Source organism: Talpa europaea (genome assembly GCF_964194135.1).
Source record: "Talpa europaea genome assembly, chromosome: 1".
Lineage (NCBI taxonomy): Eukaryota > Metazoa > Chordata > Mammalia > Eulipotyphla > Talpidae > Talpa > Talpa europaea.
In genome coordinates, this window is record NC_140073.1 from 59,115,757 (window position 1) to 59,135,078 (window position 19,322).

A 19,322-nucleotide genomic window follows, 5' to 3' on the forward strand; every position below is an offset into this window, starting at 1 on the left:
GTAATCATCATATTTTCACCACTTTACTTTCCTCATTAACTTCTTTAAGATAATCTTGGCTTAGATAGCCTTATGTAAACAAATAGCTATATAAAATATTTAATAAATAAAAGGGGGTCTGAAATGTATAATTTTCTGTTTTCATATTGTAAAAATTAGAGTTAGAAATATAATCTTGAGAACACAATGACATATTTCTTTAATTTTTAGAGGAAACCACCCCTTCAAAACTAAAATAATACAAATCCTAAAACTAACAATCAAAGGCAAGTCTAGTCTTGTGCTCACATTACTTGAAAACTCATTAGTTAGAGGTTCCTGTTTTAGATTAAGGACAAACTTCTAAACAAATAAGTTCAGACCAATTTCTACCACATTCTATGCAAACTTTTTGCTCTTGGATATGTCATATTTTAGTCTCTTCCTGTCTAATATCCCTCTCTGTCGACCACACATGTCACAGTCATCTGAGACTCTGTGTAGGACTTATTATTTTCTTTATACTAACGATGGGATGAGAAGTCCACTAGAAAATCTAGAAATCTAGTTTGAGTGTACGGGGCATAAGATAGAATGATATTTTCATGAGCTCAAGAGATTTTTAAGGTTAATCAGGAGTTGTGAAGATTTCTGTTGTTAATGAAACTCTTTGTTACATAAACAAGACCAGCGAGGTTTGAATTTTTTGGAGCTGGAATGCTGTGCCTCCCTGACCACCCCCCCAACCCAGCCCGTGTCTTTCCTCAGTTGGCTCTCCAGAGCCATCCCTAACTGACAGGGTGACACATGTACCTGTGAGGTCATCCGCGGGCCAGGACCCCAGCTGGCAGGCCTTGCAGGTGTACTCATCGAACACATACTCGTTGTCTTTGCAGGGGGTGCAGGTCCAGCAACAGCTGACTTCCCCCTTCCGGATAACCTACAGCAAGTGTATAAATTTTGATTACTCTTTTTTTTTTTTTTTTGCAAAGTTGAAAGTCCAGCAATCTTTTATTCAAATGTATATTTTTGCAAAGCAGAAAGGGCTTTCACATACATTATTTCAAATGTTATCAGATAGACAGAGTAAATATTTAACAAATTCTCACTTTGTAACTAAAGAAACTGAGGCTGATGTTAAGTGGGAGTCCAACATCATAAAATTGGTCATTGGCAGGGTCTAGAATTAAATTAAATGCAAATCTTCAGACAGTAAACTTTGGATGTAGATGTAGAGGGCAGGGCATGTTTCTGAGTCAAAGGCCAGCACCCTAAACAAGACAACCCAACAGAAAACTGGTGCAAAGTGGCACCCCAAGTTAGAAAATCCATGCAAACAGAATATAAAAGAGAACCTCAAATCCTTCCTGCACACCTCTCCTGTCTCACCCGCTACCTCTCTTAACAGTGTATTTCAATAACTCTGTTATATGTACTTCAAAGTACCTATATTTATACTCAGACATTAATACACATACATTTATATATGTATGTATATAACTGAATTTCTCCAGTAGCTATGCCTCTCTTTCTGACAAATTAAGAACTTTTCTTCTCTGAATTTACCTTGGTGTCTCGCCACTAGTTGAATAATTATCAGAAAACATCAGATATCAGCAGAAAACTATTCATATTGGTAAAAATAACTAGGGATTGGGCCTCCCTGGTGGCACAAGGGGTTAGGACACAGCCTGTGAAGCTGTCCACAGCCACTGCAGCATGAGTTTGACCCCCGGCCAGGGAGCTACCCACATGGTGCTGCAGACCTCTCGTGCCTTGCCCGCTGCTCCCCTCAGCAGTGTATTTCAGTCAGTCTGCCTGTTCTGTTCCCTGCTTTGTCCCTTTGATTGGCTTGAAAGGAAGGTGGATAATGTCATTAAGACTCTCATGTATATCTTCACTTGTTTGACTTTTTAAGACAATGGAAAATAATTAAAATACTTTAACAGTTGAAAGAGTCCCATATGGTATTCTTTAGAAATGGATTTTTTTTTTTTTTTGTTCACCACTGGTACATAAATTGCTTTTGTTGAATAGAGACAGCATTCATTAACATTCTTATAAATAATTAAAACTGTGGTTGATAGTCAGCAATAACCATACATAACAGTGGTTATATTCCTATTCTTTACTGCTGACTCAATTAAAGAGCTTTGATGATGGCAATAATTAGATAGAGCCAAATACAAAAGAACCTGGCAGATCTTTCTTAATATTTTCTATGTTTCTCATATTAACTCTTGAAATGACAACAAAATAAGTAGGGAATGTTGACAAAAAGAGCCTGAAACAGTCTTTCCCTAAAATAACTATCTATGTGAGGCAAAATTATTGTAGGGTAAATGATTCACATTTTTTTCTGCCCTCCCACCATTAGGATCGCCCTGCCTGATGGGGCACCTGCAGTTGTTACATCATTATAAGTTGTGTTATTTACTTCTGTGGGCCATGCAGCAATATTGAGATAGTCTCCAAGAGAAGGAGAGGCAGGAGAGAGAAGGGGAGAAAGAACACTAGAGAAACCCGGAGTGAAGACTTGCTGGGGACTTGGGGCCTGCTTGGGGGCCTGCCGGCCTCCGGCCCCCCAGCACCCCTGCCAGCCATGTACGTGGTTGCTGCACTACATGTCAAAGCTCAATAAAAGCCTGAGAAAGCCACTGAGGGCTCCAGGACGCCTTTACCCATCTGCTCGGGTCATAGAGAACCAGCTTTGTGCCCTTCTCGGCACTACAATCATTAATTAGACTCCTTAGTCTATCTTAAGTTTTTTTTTTTTTTTTTTTTAACAATAATAGCAGCTCTTAACCTGTTATTTAGTGTAGTATACAGGCTCTCATCTCATTAGAACATTTAAACAGCTGTGTATGCAGTAGCTGCTTTTATTCCTTTTTTAAAAAAGATTTATTTATGTGTACAAGAACAGGGTGCAGGCTAGATGTGTATGAGGGTGAGAGGATTCACCAGAGACAGAGTGGGGAGCAGAACAGGCAGACTGACTGAAATACACTCTGAGGGGAGCAGCAGGGGAGACAAGAGAGCAGGAAAGGTCTGCCTCGCCATGTGGGTTAGCTCCTTGGCCAGGGATTGAACTCATTCCGCAGTGGCTGGTGATAGCTTGATAGCACTGAGAATTTAACCCCTGTGCTACCAGGGAAGCCCTGCTATTATTTTTTTTATCTAGGAGAAAAAACTGAGGCATAGTGAGCATTGCTTTTTGAATTTCAAGTTTTTTACCAAGATAGACGCATGCCATTTTTCAAGTTTAATACCAATATTATATCTTTTGAATCAACAATGACACCTTGATATGTCTTCTGATAATGAGAACTGGTTTGTTTTACCATTTTTGCTTGTGCTTTGTTTCACATTCATTTTAAATATATATTTAGTGACAATTCTTTCATAGCAATCCCCATTCTTTTGAACACTGGAAATAATGTTCCTTTTTTATGAATACCAGTATGAAATATATTTTATCCTTTGGAACAATAGAATAACAAACCTGAACAATGCTTTGAGATGTTATCATTAATGAATTTGCTCCATCACTTCCATAAATCATATTAAGAAAATGCCAGTTGAATATTTAGTAGAGTAAAAATTGTCCAGGTCTAGTTTAATAAGGTTGAAACCAAAGCCCCCATACCTGGCCCAACAGGTAGATTTGGGAGGCTTAAATAGAGAAGGGAATTGGTAAAGTTCCCTTAGGGACAAGACGGTAAGACCAACTACCATGACCAGAAAAACAATCCCAATTGAAGCAGAGGTGAGGACATGTTTCTGTGCCGAAGGTCAGCTCCCAAAAGGAGACATCCCAGCAGAAAACTAGTGCAAAATGGCACCCCAAGTTAGAAAACCGCAAAAACTGTATATAAACAAGAGTCTCAAATTCTCCTTACTGCACACCTTTCCTGCCTCACCAACTACTTCTCTTAACAGTATATTTCCATAAATCCACCATTTCTGTTCTCCACTCTGTCTCTGCAAATTCTTTCACTCCCAGTACCTGTGGCATCACTGTGACATTTCTCCCCAGTACAAAGATGATTTATGGTTAGGAAAATGGAAATTTGTATTATTAAAAAAAACCTAAATCAATATCATTTCAACTTAAAATATTAATTGGATCAATATTCCGGAAGCTTCTTCTTATAGAAAGAGGGCTTATGTAAATAATCACATAGAAGTCGACTGCAATACAATATGAACCTGTAACTTCAAAATACCCAAGGGTATTTTGAAGTTACAGGTTCATATTGTATTGCAGTCGACTTCTATGTGATTATTTACATAAGCCATCTTTCTATAAGAAGAGCTGGAATTATGAACAATTAATATTTTAAGTGAGTCTACAACAAATTTCACATGAAGAGTTTAATAGCAGGATGATTGGTCCAGCAGTAGACTGGTACTGTATGTGAAAGTTCTGTAGACTTTTTATACAAAGGACCAAATATCAATAGTAAATCTTTTAGGCTTTCTAGGACAGTCATTGCAACTCAACAATTAAAGTATTTTCTTGGGGCCTCCCTGGTGGCCTAGGGCTTAAGGCTCAGAGCTATCACCATTATTGCCCGAGGTCAATCCTGGCCAGGCACTAAACCACATGGTGCAGCAGACCTCTCCTGTCTCCCCGCTGCTCCCCTCAGCAGTGGATTTTGGTAAATACGCCTGTTCTGTTCCCCGCTCTGTCTCTGGTGAATCCTCTCACCTTCCTGTACTTCCTGCACTTCTGGTCTATATATAAGTGCTTCTACACAAAAATTGAAAACAAACAAACGAACGAACGAACAAAGAAACAAAAACCTCTATTTTCTTTCTTTCTTTCTTTCTTTCTTTCTTTCTTTCTTTCTTTCTTTCTTTCTTTCTTTCTTTCTTTCTTTCTTTCTTTCTTTCTTTCTTTCTTTCCTTCCTTCCTTCCTTCCTTCCTTCCTTCCTTCCTTCCTTCCTTCCTTCCTTCCTTCCTTCCTTCCTTCCTTCCTTCCTTCCTTCCTTCCTTCCTTCCTTCCTTCCTTCCTTCCTTCTTTCTTTCTTTCTTTCTCTCTGTTTCTCTCTCTCTTTCTTTTTTTTTTTTGAAAGCAGCCATAGACAATACATAAGCAAGTGATCATGGCAGCATTTCAGTAAATCTTTACTGATAAAAACAAGAAGCAGTTTGATTTGAACTGTGGCAGACATAGTTTTCTAATCCTTATTATAAATAACAATAAAATATTCAGAAATTTTCAGATACACTTTAAGCAATCGAGCCATTTAGCAGGCATTGATAAATGTATTCCTATCTTCATTTACTTTTTCTTCTGCTTTATTTTTGTTGGTTAGCATTTCTTAGCAATAAAGCATTTATTATTATTATTTTTAATTGAGATACTACTGGTTTTCAACACTGTATGTTTTTTAGTAGTACAGGTCCACACTTCTTTGAAAATAACTTATTATACCATGCCCACTTCCTTCTGCCTTATGTTTACCAAATCTTCAGAACTACCCTTGGAAGACCTTGCCAATGCATAATAAAATACATAAAAATGTATGCCTTTAAATCCTAATCACCAATGAACAAACACCTCTAATGTGTTCTAAGAAGAGTGAAAGTGATGTTGGTTGAAAAGACCAAAGTCCTCTGTTCCAGGTCTAGGCTACTAGAAATGTAATAGAGGACATCAATAACCATTTCATGAATAACTTATTTTGATGTCTTTTACCCCTAAGACACATTGTTCCCTCACAGCTATCTCTTTGTTTTTTTTTTTTTATTTTAATTATATCTTCATCCTCTCTTCACTGGCTTTTTAAATTTCTTATAAGTGTGACCAGTTCTTACTTAAACTAAAGGTATCTTAACCATGTCCTCAATGTGCCAGATTACTCTTTACAGTATGACTTATTAAGTATGATGTCCTCTAGATCTATCCATATTGTGACAAATGACAGTATTTCAAATATATATATATATATTTAAAGATTTATTTATTTGTTTATACAAGAACCAGGGTATAGGCCAGAGGCATGAGAGGGTGAGAGGATTCACCAATGACAGGGATGGAGCAGGGAGCAGAACAGGCAGACTGACTGAAACACACTGCTGAGGGGAGCAGCGGGCTCACAGGAAAGGTCTGCTGTGCCAGAATTTCATATATTTTTATAGTTAAATAGTATCTGTCAATTGGCTCCCATTTCTCCACATCCTCTCTGACACTGTATTTCTTGTCTTTTGAATAATAGCCATTCTCACAGGTGTAAGGCAATATCTCCTAGTTGTTTGAATTCACATTCCCTGAATAAGAGATGATGATCCATCTTTTCATGTGCCTATTGACCATGCACGTCTTCTTCGGATCTTTCTATATTCACATTTCATAATTCTACTCACAAATTTGCCTCTATTGTAGCTCAACTTATGTCAATATCTACATGAAAATTATTCTCAGATTCCTGGTTAATAAAAATTAAGATCAACTTATTTAATGACATTCAAAAACTCTCCACAAATACAATTTCAACATATCATTTCAATTTTCTTTTTATGCTAGCCATTTAGAGCACTATGAATCCTGGGTGATTAACTATTATTCCATGACAGTCTTCACTTGGTCACTTCAGTATCGTTCCTGCGACCGTTCTCTCTACATATGTGATCATTTTCCCATGCCACTATCTGAAATCATATCCATCCTTCATTGTCCAAATTCTGACATTTTATTCAGAAATAATCTTTCTTTGGTATGAATTTACATAAATTTTTCTTAATGAAAAATTCACAGTTTACTTGATTTTAGTTATTAGTGACCGTATTTTTCCATCTCTAGACTGTAAATCTTCCGACACTGAAGGGTCACTTACTTATTTTTGCCCCATTAATATAAACTGATACAGTATTAGTAACTTGATAAATATTTGTTATATTAATTAGAAATTAATGTCATCCCCAGCTGTGAATTATTTATACCCAGAAAGCAAGTGTTTAAAGGCTTACATGAGTAGAAAGGGTATAGACAAAAATGACTCAAGTAGGTTCAATTAGCCCAACTCCTCACACTGTTATGGTTTATACTAGATGTTATAAAAACATAATAAAAAAGGAAAACACATAATTTTTGAAATTATACACATATAATGATAAAGGTAAAACATATCTAAATTTCAAAAAATAGCAGAGATAATAAATATTTTTGAACTTAAAACAAAAATGAAAAACAATTGACTCCATTTTACCTTAATCTGGCCTTTCTCACATGGTTCACTGCAAACAGATCTGATGATGTTGTTTTTCTTGGACCACACTTCAGCATCATCCATTTTTAATTCTCCATTGTCCCAGCTTCCAACATTTATATAATCAAAATAATCTTTTCCCATTTCCTTGAAATTCATTATTTCATACCTTAAGAACAAGAATATAATGATTATTTAGCCAAGAATATAAATATTAAGAAGCAATAGATTTAATTCATTCCTTCAATATGCATCTACTGTCATGGAATCTTCACTTCACATACACTTAGAATAACAACAACAACAAAATGCATTCATTTTTTTTTCAGACCATTTTGTTTTTTCTTTTATTTTCCTCTTTTTTTTTAAATTTGCGTGCTTATACCTGAAATAAAAAATAATCCCACGTGAGAAAGTGAATTTAACTCAGCAGCAAGATGAAAGTTAGTTTTAAAATAAGTTCAAGGAGTTTAAACAAATACTATGTTGGGCTTTTAAAAAAGAGAAATGTTTTTATCTCCACTCAGGTAAAATGATAAAATTTCCCTTTGGTAACAGTGTGAAAATTTGGTAAACCTTTAATCTTATCTTCAGTTTTGGGGAGTACTTTGGATAGGCATGATTTTACCTTTTATAGTTTGTCTTTTATCAATGGCTTAATTTGGATAGGGGTGATTTTACCTTTTATAGCTTATCTTTTATCAATGGCTAACTTCATTATATGAAGATACTTTCTGGTGTGATGTTTAAAGTAAGTCAGAAAATAGCTTCTAAAACATCTGTTGCAAGTTACAAATGCTGGAAAAGACTAATAAGCAATTCATTATTTCTTAATCTTTATTAGACATTATTCTTCTTTTGAGTATGGGGATACAGATACAGAAAAGAAAAACTAAAGTGTTTATTCACAAGCTTTTTATTACATATAAGAATTGCCCCAGAAAAGCTTTGCTGAAATAATTTTCCAATCTGAGGGCTTTGATGAGGAATACCACCATCATGCCAGTCCCTACAGATTAAGTCTTCCATACAATAAGTCTTCCATACAATGACCTCACATAGTACCCAGGACTTAGATGACTGGCAGATGGGATTTTATAAATGTCTTCCCAACTTCCCTTGCTCAGCATATTTAGCTGAGTAGAAACTGACATGAATGGAAAACTCTCTAGCTTGTGGGTTTAAGAGACCATTTTACTACACTCATCCCAATGCTCAGTACAGAAATGCTGAGCGCAAAGCTGACCACAATCTGTTTGGATCTATATTGCAGAAGGACACTTTTCTACTTTTACTTCCAAATTAATTACTCTACTTTTACTTCTACTTTTTTTCCAATCACATTTTTCACAGCATCATCTTCTTAAGAAGGTCAGCTCATTCTTAAACCTTGTCAGTTTTTCTGTGGCCTTAGGGTTATCCTACAGTGTTTTATTTTTAGTAGCAATTTTGAATAACTGTCTAAATTCCACTTCCAAATCAAAAGTACCAATCTATAAAATAAAATAAAAAAAAACAAGTCCTACCTTAGTAATCTCATGTCTACTCAGCATACAATGAGTTGTTAGTGCACAAAACACTTAGTAAAAATAACTTCTATATTAATTCACTGGCTCCTTCAAACACATGGGCTTACAAGAGTTTGAAATGTGAACAAATAACCCCTGGCCATTCTAGGCTGCTACCAATTTGGATAGGAAGGTTTCATTCTTCATCCCAAAATGAGACATCAACCTCATTTCCAGCGATTCTTAACTCAGAAAATGTCTGGTCCAAAATGCTGATTTTATAGATAATGAAACTGAATGTGGGGAGGCAAATGAGTATGAACAATCTGCAAAGTACACAAGTGGCAAAGCCAAGAGTGGAAGTCAGTTCTCAAGTCTGTTTGTTACTCTTCTCCATTACACTGCTCCAAATTTATCCAAAACAGTTAAGATTTCCAATTTTCTATTGCAGCAAGACTGTGGTTATTTGAATTACTCTATATATTTAAATCTCTTATCTCTAGATCATGTTCTCTTTTATGTTTTATATAGCAGAAGTGGTAAAAAGTAAAATAATCTAATTTTTGAAAAATAAACATGAATCTTATAGACTGGAAAAGTTGCATTTGATAGGAAAGGGATTCAAGGAAACTGAAACCTTATTATTATTATTTTTTTTTCATAGCTATCAATTGGCTGTAATTATTTGAGAGTTAGTGAACCATTCCCTTGGAATTAGCATTTAGAGTACTGGCAATTGTTTCTTATCTACAAGATAAGCTTAAGGATATTAGTAACAATGCTTATGGTTCTGAAAATATCACTTTGTTGCAACATTATTGGTTGCTGTACATCTGAAAAATAACTAGATGAGAATAATTCTTCATAAAGTGTTTGGCTTGAGTTCTTTTAATTATCAGAGATGGGATACAGATTTTATTCTCCACCAAATATGAGAGAAAATGAGTATTTGAAAAATACTCTAATTTAAAGTAACAATTTAGGGCCTCCCTGGTGGTGCAAGGGGTTAAGATGCAACCTATGAAGCTATCTGCAGTCACTGCAGCATGAGTTCAATCCCTGGCCAGGGAGCTACCCACATGGCACAGCAGACCTCTCCTGTCTCGCCTGCTGCTCCCCTCAGTAGTGTATTTCAGTCAGTCTGCCTCTTCTGTTCCCCACTCTGTCTCTGGTGAATCTTCTCACCCCCCACCTCTGGCCTATACCCCAGTTCTTGTATGCATAAATAATAAATAAATCTTTAAAAAATAAAGTCACAATTTAAAAATCAATAGCTTCCTGAAATTGTTGGCCATCATTTAATATTCTCCCTCCCTGTGTTATTAAAATTCCCTTCCTCTGTGTTCTTAAAATTACTGTATGTTAGATGGTGTAATGTCTTCTTTAATATCTGTCCTTCTGGGCCTCCCTGGTGGCATGGGGGTTAAAGAAAAGACAGTGCTGTCAAGGTGTTGCTGGCCACTGCAGCACACGTTCAATTCCAGGCCGGCCAGGGAGCAACCCTCATGGAGCAGCAGACCAGGAAGATACACACAGGGCATGGCAGACCTCTTCTGCATCATTAGTTGCTCCCCTCAGCAGTGTGTTTCAGTGAATTTGCCTGTTCTGCTCCCCACTCTCTCTGGTGAATCCTCTCACCCTTACCCCTGCTCCACACCTTTGTCCTGTACCCCAGTTCTGCTCCTTCTTTCTCCACTCTCTCTGCCTCCCATATCTCTCTTCCTTATCTTCTCACAATTTACACTTGAAATATGCCAAAAACCCGGAAAAATGAAGTTGTGTATTAAAATAAAACAGATAAAATATGTTCTAACTAAAAAGAAAAAAAATAAGTTCTATTAAAGTAGTAAGTAGAAACTAGGGGGAGGCAGAACTCAATTCTATGAAAATTAGAGCAGGTTTCCTCCTAAGACAGTGAGGCTCTCTTTCCTAAGGGCAGACCAAGCGTGCTGTCAGTTGAACTGAAACTTATTTGGAGGAGGACACTGCAGAGAGTATTTTATTTATGGTTCCTTTTGTCCTCTCCGTTTACAATTCTGATGTCAGTGACTGTTTATAAGTTGAATTCTGAAATGTGATAAATTGTGAATCAACAAAATAGACACTCCAAACTCTGATCCATGCAACAAACTATTGAAACTTTTCTATCACATACATTGGACTATTTAAAATATAAGATAAGGAAAATGAAATATAAAACTCAATTTCTTCCATTTGTGTATTGTGACTGACAGCTCTACATTATCCTTCTTCTATTTCTAATTGACTCTGTCACCTCAGACATGTCTTTTCCTTTCTTTGAGAGTTAGTTTCTCCCCAGAAAGTCAAGCAGTTGAAATATATCATCTTTATGTTCCTTCCATGGGCAGAATTATGTATGAAGAAGTCAGCTCATTATCTTCAAATTTTGTGTGTTCTAACCTAATTTTCTGTTTATCACATTTGTTATTGTTCATCTATTCTTCTTTTCTTACCTTTTTTTCCCTTTGATTAACCATGTTTTAAGTATTTTCCTATTGGCTTTTTAGTTATTCTTCTTATATTGAAAATTAGTTGTTCAAGAATTAAATGTACATTTTAATTCATTTTATTCTGCTTGAAGTTAACATTGTGTCACTTAATGTAAAATACAAGCAATTTGCCTTGTATAATTCTATGTTCCTTTCCTTAATGTCATATTAGCAGAAAATTGGCATCTCATACATATGTTTCTTACAACATTATGTTATTTATTTTTGTTTTAAATAATTATTTGTACTTAGTCTGACATTGACACTCCATGTTTTCTCTGCCCAGTTATCCTCAGTTCAAGCACTGGGAAGACCACTTAAACCTTAGCTCCTGTGAGATTCTTTCCTATGGCTCAGAAAAGTTTTGCTGTTTGCTGACAGGGAGAACACATTTTAGGCTTTTAGGCTTTCTGAGATGGTCTCTGTTGTAACTACTCAATATGCTCATATAGTATGAAAGCAGACATAGACAGGATCTAACTGTATGAGTGGGACTGTGTTCCAACAATCCTTATTTATAAGAAGAGATAGTAGACATGATTTCGTCCACAGATCATTGTTTGCCAGCAAGGGATCAGGAAAATAATAAAGGTTCATATTTCTTTCTTTTTTAAAGATTTCTTTCTTTATGCATACAAGAACTGGGGTACAGGCCAGAGGTGTGGGGGGGTGAGAGGATTCATCAGAGACAGACTGGGGAACAGAACCGGCAGATTGAGTGAAATACACTACTGAGGGGAGCAGTGGGCAAGTCAGGAGAGGTCTGCTGTGCTATGTGTGTAGCTTCCTGGACGGCCAGGGATAGAACTCCTGCTGCAGAGGCTGCGGATAGCTTCATAGGTTGCATCTTAAACCCTTGTGCCAATAGGGAAGCCCAAAAAGGTTCATATTTCTGACCAAAAATAGTGAAATTCTTTTTTTTTAAGATATATTTTATTTATTTATATGAGAACCGGGGTACAGGCCAGATTCATGGGAGGGTGAGAGGATTCATCAGAGGCAGAGCGGGGAACGGAACAGGCAGACTGACGAAATACACTGCTGAGGGGAGCAGAAGGCGAGACAGGAGAGGTCTGCTGCACCATGTGGGGTTCTCCCTGGCCAGCTGGGATTGAACCCGCGCTGCAGAGGCTGCAGACAGCTTCACAGTGCAGCGCTCAACCGCCTGCGCCACCAGGGGAGGCCCAAATTGTGAAATTCTTAGAGTTCTAAAAACCATGCACTTTTTTTTTAATAACTCATGTGGCACCAAAGCATGACCCAGTCTGAATTTATCTAGCGATAAAAGTTAACCCAGGGCCTTCCCGGTGGCGCAGCAGTTGAGCGATGGGCTGAGAAGCTGCCGGCAGCCTCTGCAATGCCGGTTTCATCCCTGGCCACTGGCGAGCGTCCACATGGCACACAGACCTCTCCTGTCGCCCACTGCTCCCCTCAGCAGTGTACTTCGCCAGTCTGCCTGTTCTGTTCCCCGCTCTGGCTCTGGTGAATCCTCTCACCCTCCTGCGCTTCTGACTGTACCCAGTGCTTGTATAAATAAATAAATCTTAAAAAAAAAAAAGGTAACCCACCCTGCTATGGCCATTTGTCATAATTCATATGAATAGTCATATGCTTTGTTGTAGAAATATTAAGGCATTGATTAAGAACTTCTGCTTGGCAATATGCTGGGGACATTATTTCACAGTAAATTAAAAAAAAATCTGCCTTTTGTGACACAACTGGCATGAAGTTCTTATTAAAGACTTGTGAGCTGACAGTAGTCAAATTAGATGTAAAGTTTAAAAACACTGTGTAAAACTTACTCTTCAACAGTTCACAAGGATATGTTCCAAAGTTTGTTTTCTTTTAAGATTTATTTTATACAAGAACTGGGGTATAGGCCAGAGGCGCGGGAGGGTGAGATAATTCACCAGAGCCAGAGCAGGGAGCAGAGCAGGCAGAAGGACTGAAGCACACTGCTGAGGGGAGCAGCGGGCGGCAGGAGTGGTCTGTGTGCCATGTGGGCCTCTCCCTTGCTGGCTGGGAATCGAATCTGTGCTGCTGAGGCTGTGGGCACCTTCACAGGGCTGTGCTCAACCTGCTGCACCACAAGGGGAGGCCCAGTTCCAAAGTTATCTGCAACCTCTCCCAGCTCCCTCTCTTTAGAATGTTCTCCCTGTGACTCTAGAATTTTAAAAGATCACTCACCCCAGTCTCCTCTGTTTTATTGCTTGGTTTGGAATATTTTGATTTAGAAGATTTATAACTTACACTCATAGAAATAACAACAAAATGCCTACAAATAATCTCTCAGAAGTTAGTGGCTTTTAGATGTTGAACCTGGCTGATTAAATGACAAGCTATAATGCCATCACATAGTGAGAACACATATAGTTACAAGGTGAAGCCTAGGGAAATGAGTTAGAATTTTCCATCTATCATTTATTAGATTGTCTCTTTGGGCAAGTCATTTAACTTTTCTAAGTCAGTGTGAACCTAGAGCAAGAAAGCAAAAGAATATGAGAAGTACCTCATAGGATTAAAACACAAAAGATTTAACTTAGTGTTTGACTCAGAACATATACTCACTAAATGTCAATTATAAGTTTGTAAATATAACTTGTTTAGTTGGAAAAACAAAAGATTGCAAATTGTCTTTTCTTTAGATTGTGTCATGCCCTTAGAGGCCATTTCTGATCATTTATTAAAGGTTTAATATAATAACCAACATCAGTAATGTATAGAAAGTCTCTAAACAGAAATTATTTGAATACAAATGTAAATACAATGTCCTTGAGAAAATATCACTGGGTTTCATCTCATTATTATCGAGATTCATGTTCGAACAGAAAGACTCAATGTTCTAAAAGTATTCACATTTGATCATATTTGGAGGATTATGAATGAGACAGTGATGTTTTGTCTTATTCATTAAAGTTTCCCATTAGAATAGAGTTGAACCATCTGAAACATTATTATTATTATTATTATTATTATTATTATTATTATTATTATTTTTACTACCTGATTTACAGAACTGGCTTGGGGCACACGTCATGAAAACTCTTTGAGATGGTGGATCTGGAGTCATCAAATTATAAGAACAAGTCCTGAACTGATGTCAGTTCTCACGTGCACATGGATTTATTTTTCCCATGTGCAGATATCAGAACATAGACCTCTACCTGAGCCCCAAGTGATAGTTCTTTGTTTACCCTGTCCCCCCAAAATGTCTCAGAAAAAAATGTGAAAATTCTTTGGCTCCAGGAAAATGATTCCAACTCCTCAATATACCAAATTGCTAAATATGTGAATATCACATAAAAAGTCAGTTTAATATGGCAAAAGGCCTACCTAGATCAATAATCTTTAGCTATCTAAAATATATGAAATATCCAACTTTCCTCTTACATGACTGGAAACTATTGTCACCTAGAAACCCAGAATGTGAGATGGTAACAACTGTATCAGGGACAAGCTCTAACTCACCTCAGGAATATGAAAACAAGTGGGCCAGGGTGGCTGCCAGATACATGAGGATCCAGTCACGGAGGGACCCCCCTGTTGCTGGAAGAGTACTTGGGATTTTATAGTGGGAGACAAAAGGACCTTGGTTTTCTGATAGAGGAGGAAAGGACTCAGCCCTTTACAGCTGAGAATATCTTTTTAATGACAATATTACTCATAGATTAAAAGTCCCATGAGTAGAGTGATTTAACAACTTGGAGTATGAAATAGATGTGAACTTGGGTGTGTTCTGGATACCTACTGACTGTCCCTGGAGGTTAACCTATAATTATGATAAAGTTCATATTTCTCTCTGTAAATAACAAAAAGTGAAATTTCAGCAAAAAGACCTTCAGAAAGGAGAAAATGCTCCAGCTAGAAGATATTACAATAAAATATGACTTAAAATTTACTATAGTTACAGAAAACAATATAAAAGCACCTCAGTCCCATTTCTGAAGTGTCAGAAGTTTAATTGTTTCTGTTTTATTATAGTTCTAAACCCAAGAAGTGATCAGAGCACAGAGAATAAAATGGAAAATATGTAGAGAAAACACAAAGCTGACTTTTGATTATCTATAATAATGTGATGCTCTGAAATTTGGTAATGATTCCAAGAACTTGTTTTGACATTATCATCACTTATTTTCCCAGTCATAACAAATGAGGCTTCCACTTCTCTCTTAGCATACTTGTGGTATCTGAACTAGCCAAACATGATGAGAAAGACTAGATAACTACAAAGGAGGGGGCAGGCACCTCGGGAACAAGAGATGGCTGCTATGCAGGATGTATTGTTTAGAGGAAAATGGTAAATACCTTCCTGGAGAATCTCCATTCTCATCGAATAGGATCATATCTCCAGAAACCCCAGTAAAATTTGTTTTCATCAGGGATTCCAAAAGTTTACGTCCATCAATTGGTTTCATTGCATCACAGAGGCCAGCGTAACCAGGGCAGAGGGACATCTGCATGTTGTGGAGTCCATAGGCCATGGAGTAGATGGCATTGATCACAAATCCCATTTTAGAATCTTGAACATGATGTGTTTTCAGAGTCAGAGAACCTGTTGGGAAACAAATTCAGGATGAGTTTTGAGATTTTATTTTACTGTGGTTATGTCTATGTTTACTGTGTTTCTAAATAATTATAGAACATGCTGGAGAAATTCATCAGAGTTAGAACAAGAAGAAATATTAAGATACATGTGCCAACTTAGTATACCTAATAATTACCTTGTATTTCCAGGGTTTTCTCAAAGACCTTGAAGAGAGAGCAGAATCTCCAATAAAACAAGGTTTGTTTACTCTATTACCAAACTCTGGGAGTAGAAGTGGGATGGCTAAAAAAATTATTCTTGCAGTTACTAAGTCAAATACCATGGAATCATTTTTTATTCCCCCTTTTCCATAACACTTTAAACTCTTATTGGGTCTATGTTCACACTGCATCCAAAATTAAACACCTCACAACAATTTACTTCTATCATCTTCAAGATAGATAATTTCCTGTCTGGGCAACAGCAGCATTCTTGTGACTGGTCTCCTTCATTCTACCTTTGTCCATCTTACCCCCACTCCAGTCTATTTTCAACATAGTAACCAGAAAATTCCCCATAAAATGAAAACCAGATCATGCCTACTCTCTGGCCAAACTTTCCAGCGGCTCCTTTAGTATTGAAAATAAAAGTCAAAAATCTTACATCTTGGCACATGGTGCTCCACCCATTTTCATTCCGATTCTATATCCTGATACTCTCCATTTCATTTATTTCTTCCTGGTCAGACTAACCTCCTTTGTTATCTTTAAGCAGGTCAGACGTGCACCTGACTCCAGGATTTGTTTTTGCTATTTTTTTTTTTCCCTACCTAGAACCCTATGTCTCAGTGCTCTTCAGAGCCTGCTTCCTCCTCAATTCAGGTTTTTACTCAAACACCGCCCTTTCTTTGAGACCTTATCTTGACATCTTACTATATCTAGTCTCTACCCCACTCTCTCACAAATTCCCTATCTCCTTTTCTGAATTAATTTTTTCCTCTTTACCACCATTTATAAAATGACATATATTTACTTATTTATTGTAGGTCTCTCTTATTCACTCATTAAAATTTAAATGCTGTAGAGTGGGAATATTTTCTTATTTCTAGTTTTCTCATGACTCAATGCCTAGAACAGTGCCTGATATATGATAGGTTCCCATTAAATAATTGTTTAATGAATGAAAGAGCTAAACTCTCCAATTAAACTATAGTTGCCCCTTCTCTCTTCTTTTCCTCTTTAACCCTACTAACACAAATCTAATCACAGATGCTAAAATTAATCTTTCTCTTCCAAATTCCTATCACCCTCTATCTCGTGCAGGTATCTTGTGCATCATGTCATAGAAATGGAGGCATATTTATGGGAAGGAGACTTTGAAGGACCCAGTCCACAAGTCAGTCCAAACCTGCTTCTGCAAGTTAACTCCATAGGTGGAAAGGGAGTTACTTACCTGATTGATTCTATTACCATAAAATTGACTTCAAAGTGTTCTCTTGTACTGTAACTCTGCTATTCACCCACTATGAGAGTTCACTAACAGGTGCTTTAATGATTATTAAATAGGTTATAGTTAGATTTTCATTCTTTTATTTTCCTCTTATGAGCAGAATAAGTTTATTATTATTATTTTTTAAGATTTCTTTATTTATTTATACAAGAGCTGAGATACAGACCAGATGTGAGGGAGGGTGAGAGGATTCACCAGAGACAGAGTGGGAAACAGAACAGGCAGACTGAGTAAAATACACTGCTGAGGGGAGCAGCGGGGAGACAGGAGAAGTCTGCAGCGCCATGTGGGACCCTCGCAGGCCAGCCGGGATCGAACCCAAGCTGCAGAGGCTGCGGACAGCTTCACAGTGCTGCGCTCAACCACCTGCGCCACCAGGGGAGGCCCCAGAATAAGTTTAAATCCCTCTCTGTGTCTTTCTGGCTCTGTAACTTGAACATGTTACATAATTCTTTAAGGTTCAATTTAATCATCTGTTCAACAGTGACCTTTGTCTTACAAGGGTGTTGTGAGGATTAAAAAATATAGAATAGTCATAAGTGCTCACACACAGCCTGGCACGAAGTGGATGCTTTGTAATTGTGAGTTTGACCTCTCAAAAACAGTCAGATAGGCTTTCCTCAATATGCCCAGTGCAGGCTATCATATATATGGATTAATTAATGATCTGGATTATTGAAAACATGCTGAATTTGTAATGACTCTGACTGATGGGATTGTGGGGGCAATTGATAGCAACTTAAGTTGTTAATTATAAGGCAAATACTTGTCTAATATGACACTAATAAAAAGACACGCAAAAGGAAAGGGCAGATAATAACCTGGCTATGTAGAGAGACCCTGCCTAAATCAGAATTGCAGGTAGTCCTGATAATATGCCTCTCAAAAATGTTATAAATATCTGTACTGAATTTGAGACATTTTGAGATGTGTATGGACCCCATGCTCACACTCTTAAAACTTTCTCCTGGCAAAAGCCCCAGGCGATGTGGCCCTTCAGACAGATGTTACCAGCAACTCTCCAGACTGAGCCAGGCCCATTCCCTGTGCTTATCTCTCCCAGTTTTCCCCAAGAGGTTTGTTACCTTCTTCCTTTTGCTGCCGATTGAATTATATGTTTATATTATTATAATGTAGATTCTCTGCAATAAATTCGTATTGTGGTTATAAACATTTGGCTTGAATCATAAATGAAATTTTCCTGCTTTATGGTAGTTAATTCCAGATAAACCTGATAAAACACAGGCTTCTTGTCACCTTGCAATGGGAACTAGGGGCCAACAGAGGTCCTGTGAGTTTTGGGAACTCTAGCACTATTTCTTAAAGAATGAAATTGTTTTTGAGTGGAGAGCAGCGAGGTCCCTCTCTGGGCTCTCCGGTGTTCTCTCGTGGCCTCTGCTTTTCTGCTGGTTCTCTTCCTATTCTCCTCCTGCTAGTTCTGTCCCCTGCAACGCCGCCCTTAAAAGCCCAGTCTCTCAGCCCTGGTGAACCCAGCTACCCACGCCCACACCCCACTCCAGGCGCCCGCCAACAGGCCTGCATGCAGGACCGCAGGGATCCAGCGTCAATCCTGACGGCGGGAGGGCAGAGAAGCCTGCCCATCACTTACCCTACAGTGAGGTCACCGCCATCCTGTCTGTCATGGTATTGGGGATGTTCCCTCTCGCTCCCATATGCCTGAGGTTTATAAACAGAATAACTATCCCCAGTTTGTCCCAGCGGTTATTAGAATTTACAAAAATGTAAATTCTCCATATGAATGTTTTAAATGGATTGGTTTTCCTGTGCCAACCTGTCCTTGGCTGTGTGGCTTACATGTCCAGCTGAGAGGCGCCCCTTGCCCAAACAATAGCAAAGACAAAGAAATGTAAATCACAGTAACCTTTAACTGCTATGTTTTGTGGTCAAGACTGTGCAATAAAAGCAAGCCAAAGGTTTCCCCTTTGGTGATAGCCAGGGGAGCTTCCAGGAAGGCCTCTTTTAAGATTTTTCTTATTCTTTGTCTATGCTGCAACCAGCAGAAAAACAAAATCTGAGTTTTATTCACTTGTAAATCACAGTGCTTAGGGCTACTAT

General features: G+C 37.7%; 1 protein-coding gene across 2 annotated transcripts in view; it reads right to left on the minus strand.

Annotated features, from left to right (window-relative positions):
- GRM5 (glutamate metabotropic receptor 5) overlaps positions 1–19,322 on the minus strand; it is a gene marked incomplete at its 3' end in the record, with an annotated part of 525,768 nt that overhangs the window by 70,744 nt on the left and 435,702 nt on the right. For both annotated transcript variants that reach the window (XM_084253023.1, XM_084253022.1), the window contains exons 4-6: positions 15,518–15,764; positions 7,195–7,363; positions 793–919 (exon numbers count right to left, since the gene is read on the minus strand). In XM_084253023.1, the coding sequence (XP_084109149.1) occupies positions 793–919; positions 7,195–7,363; positions 15,518–15,764 (543 nt within the window). The remainder of the gene's footprint in view (positions 1–792; positions 920–7,194; positions 7,364–15,517; positions 15,765–19,322) is intronic.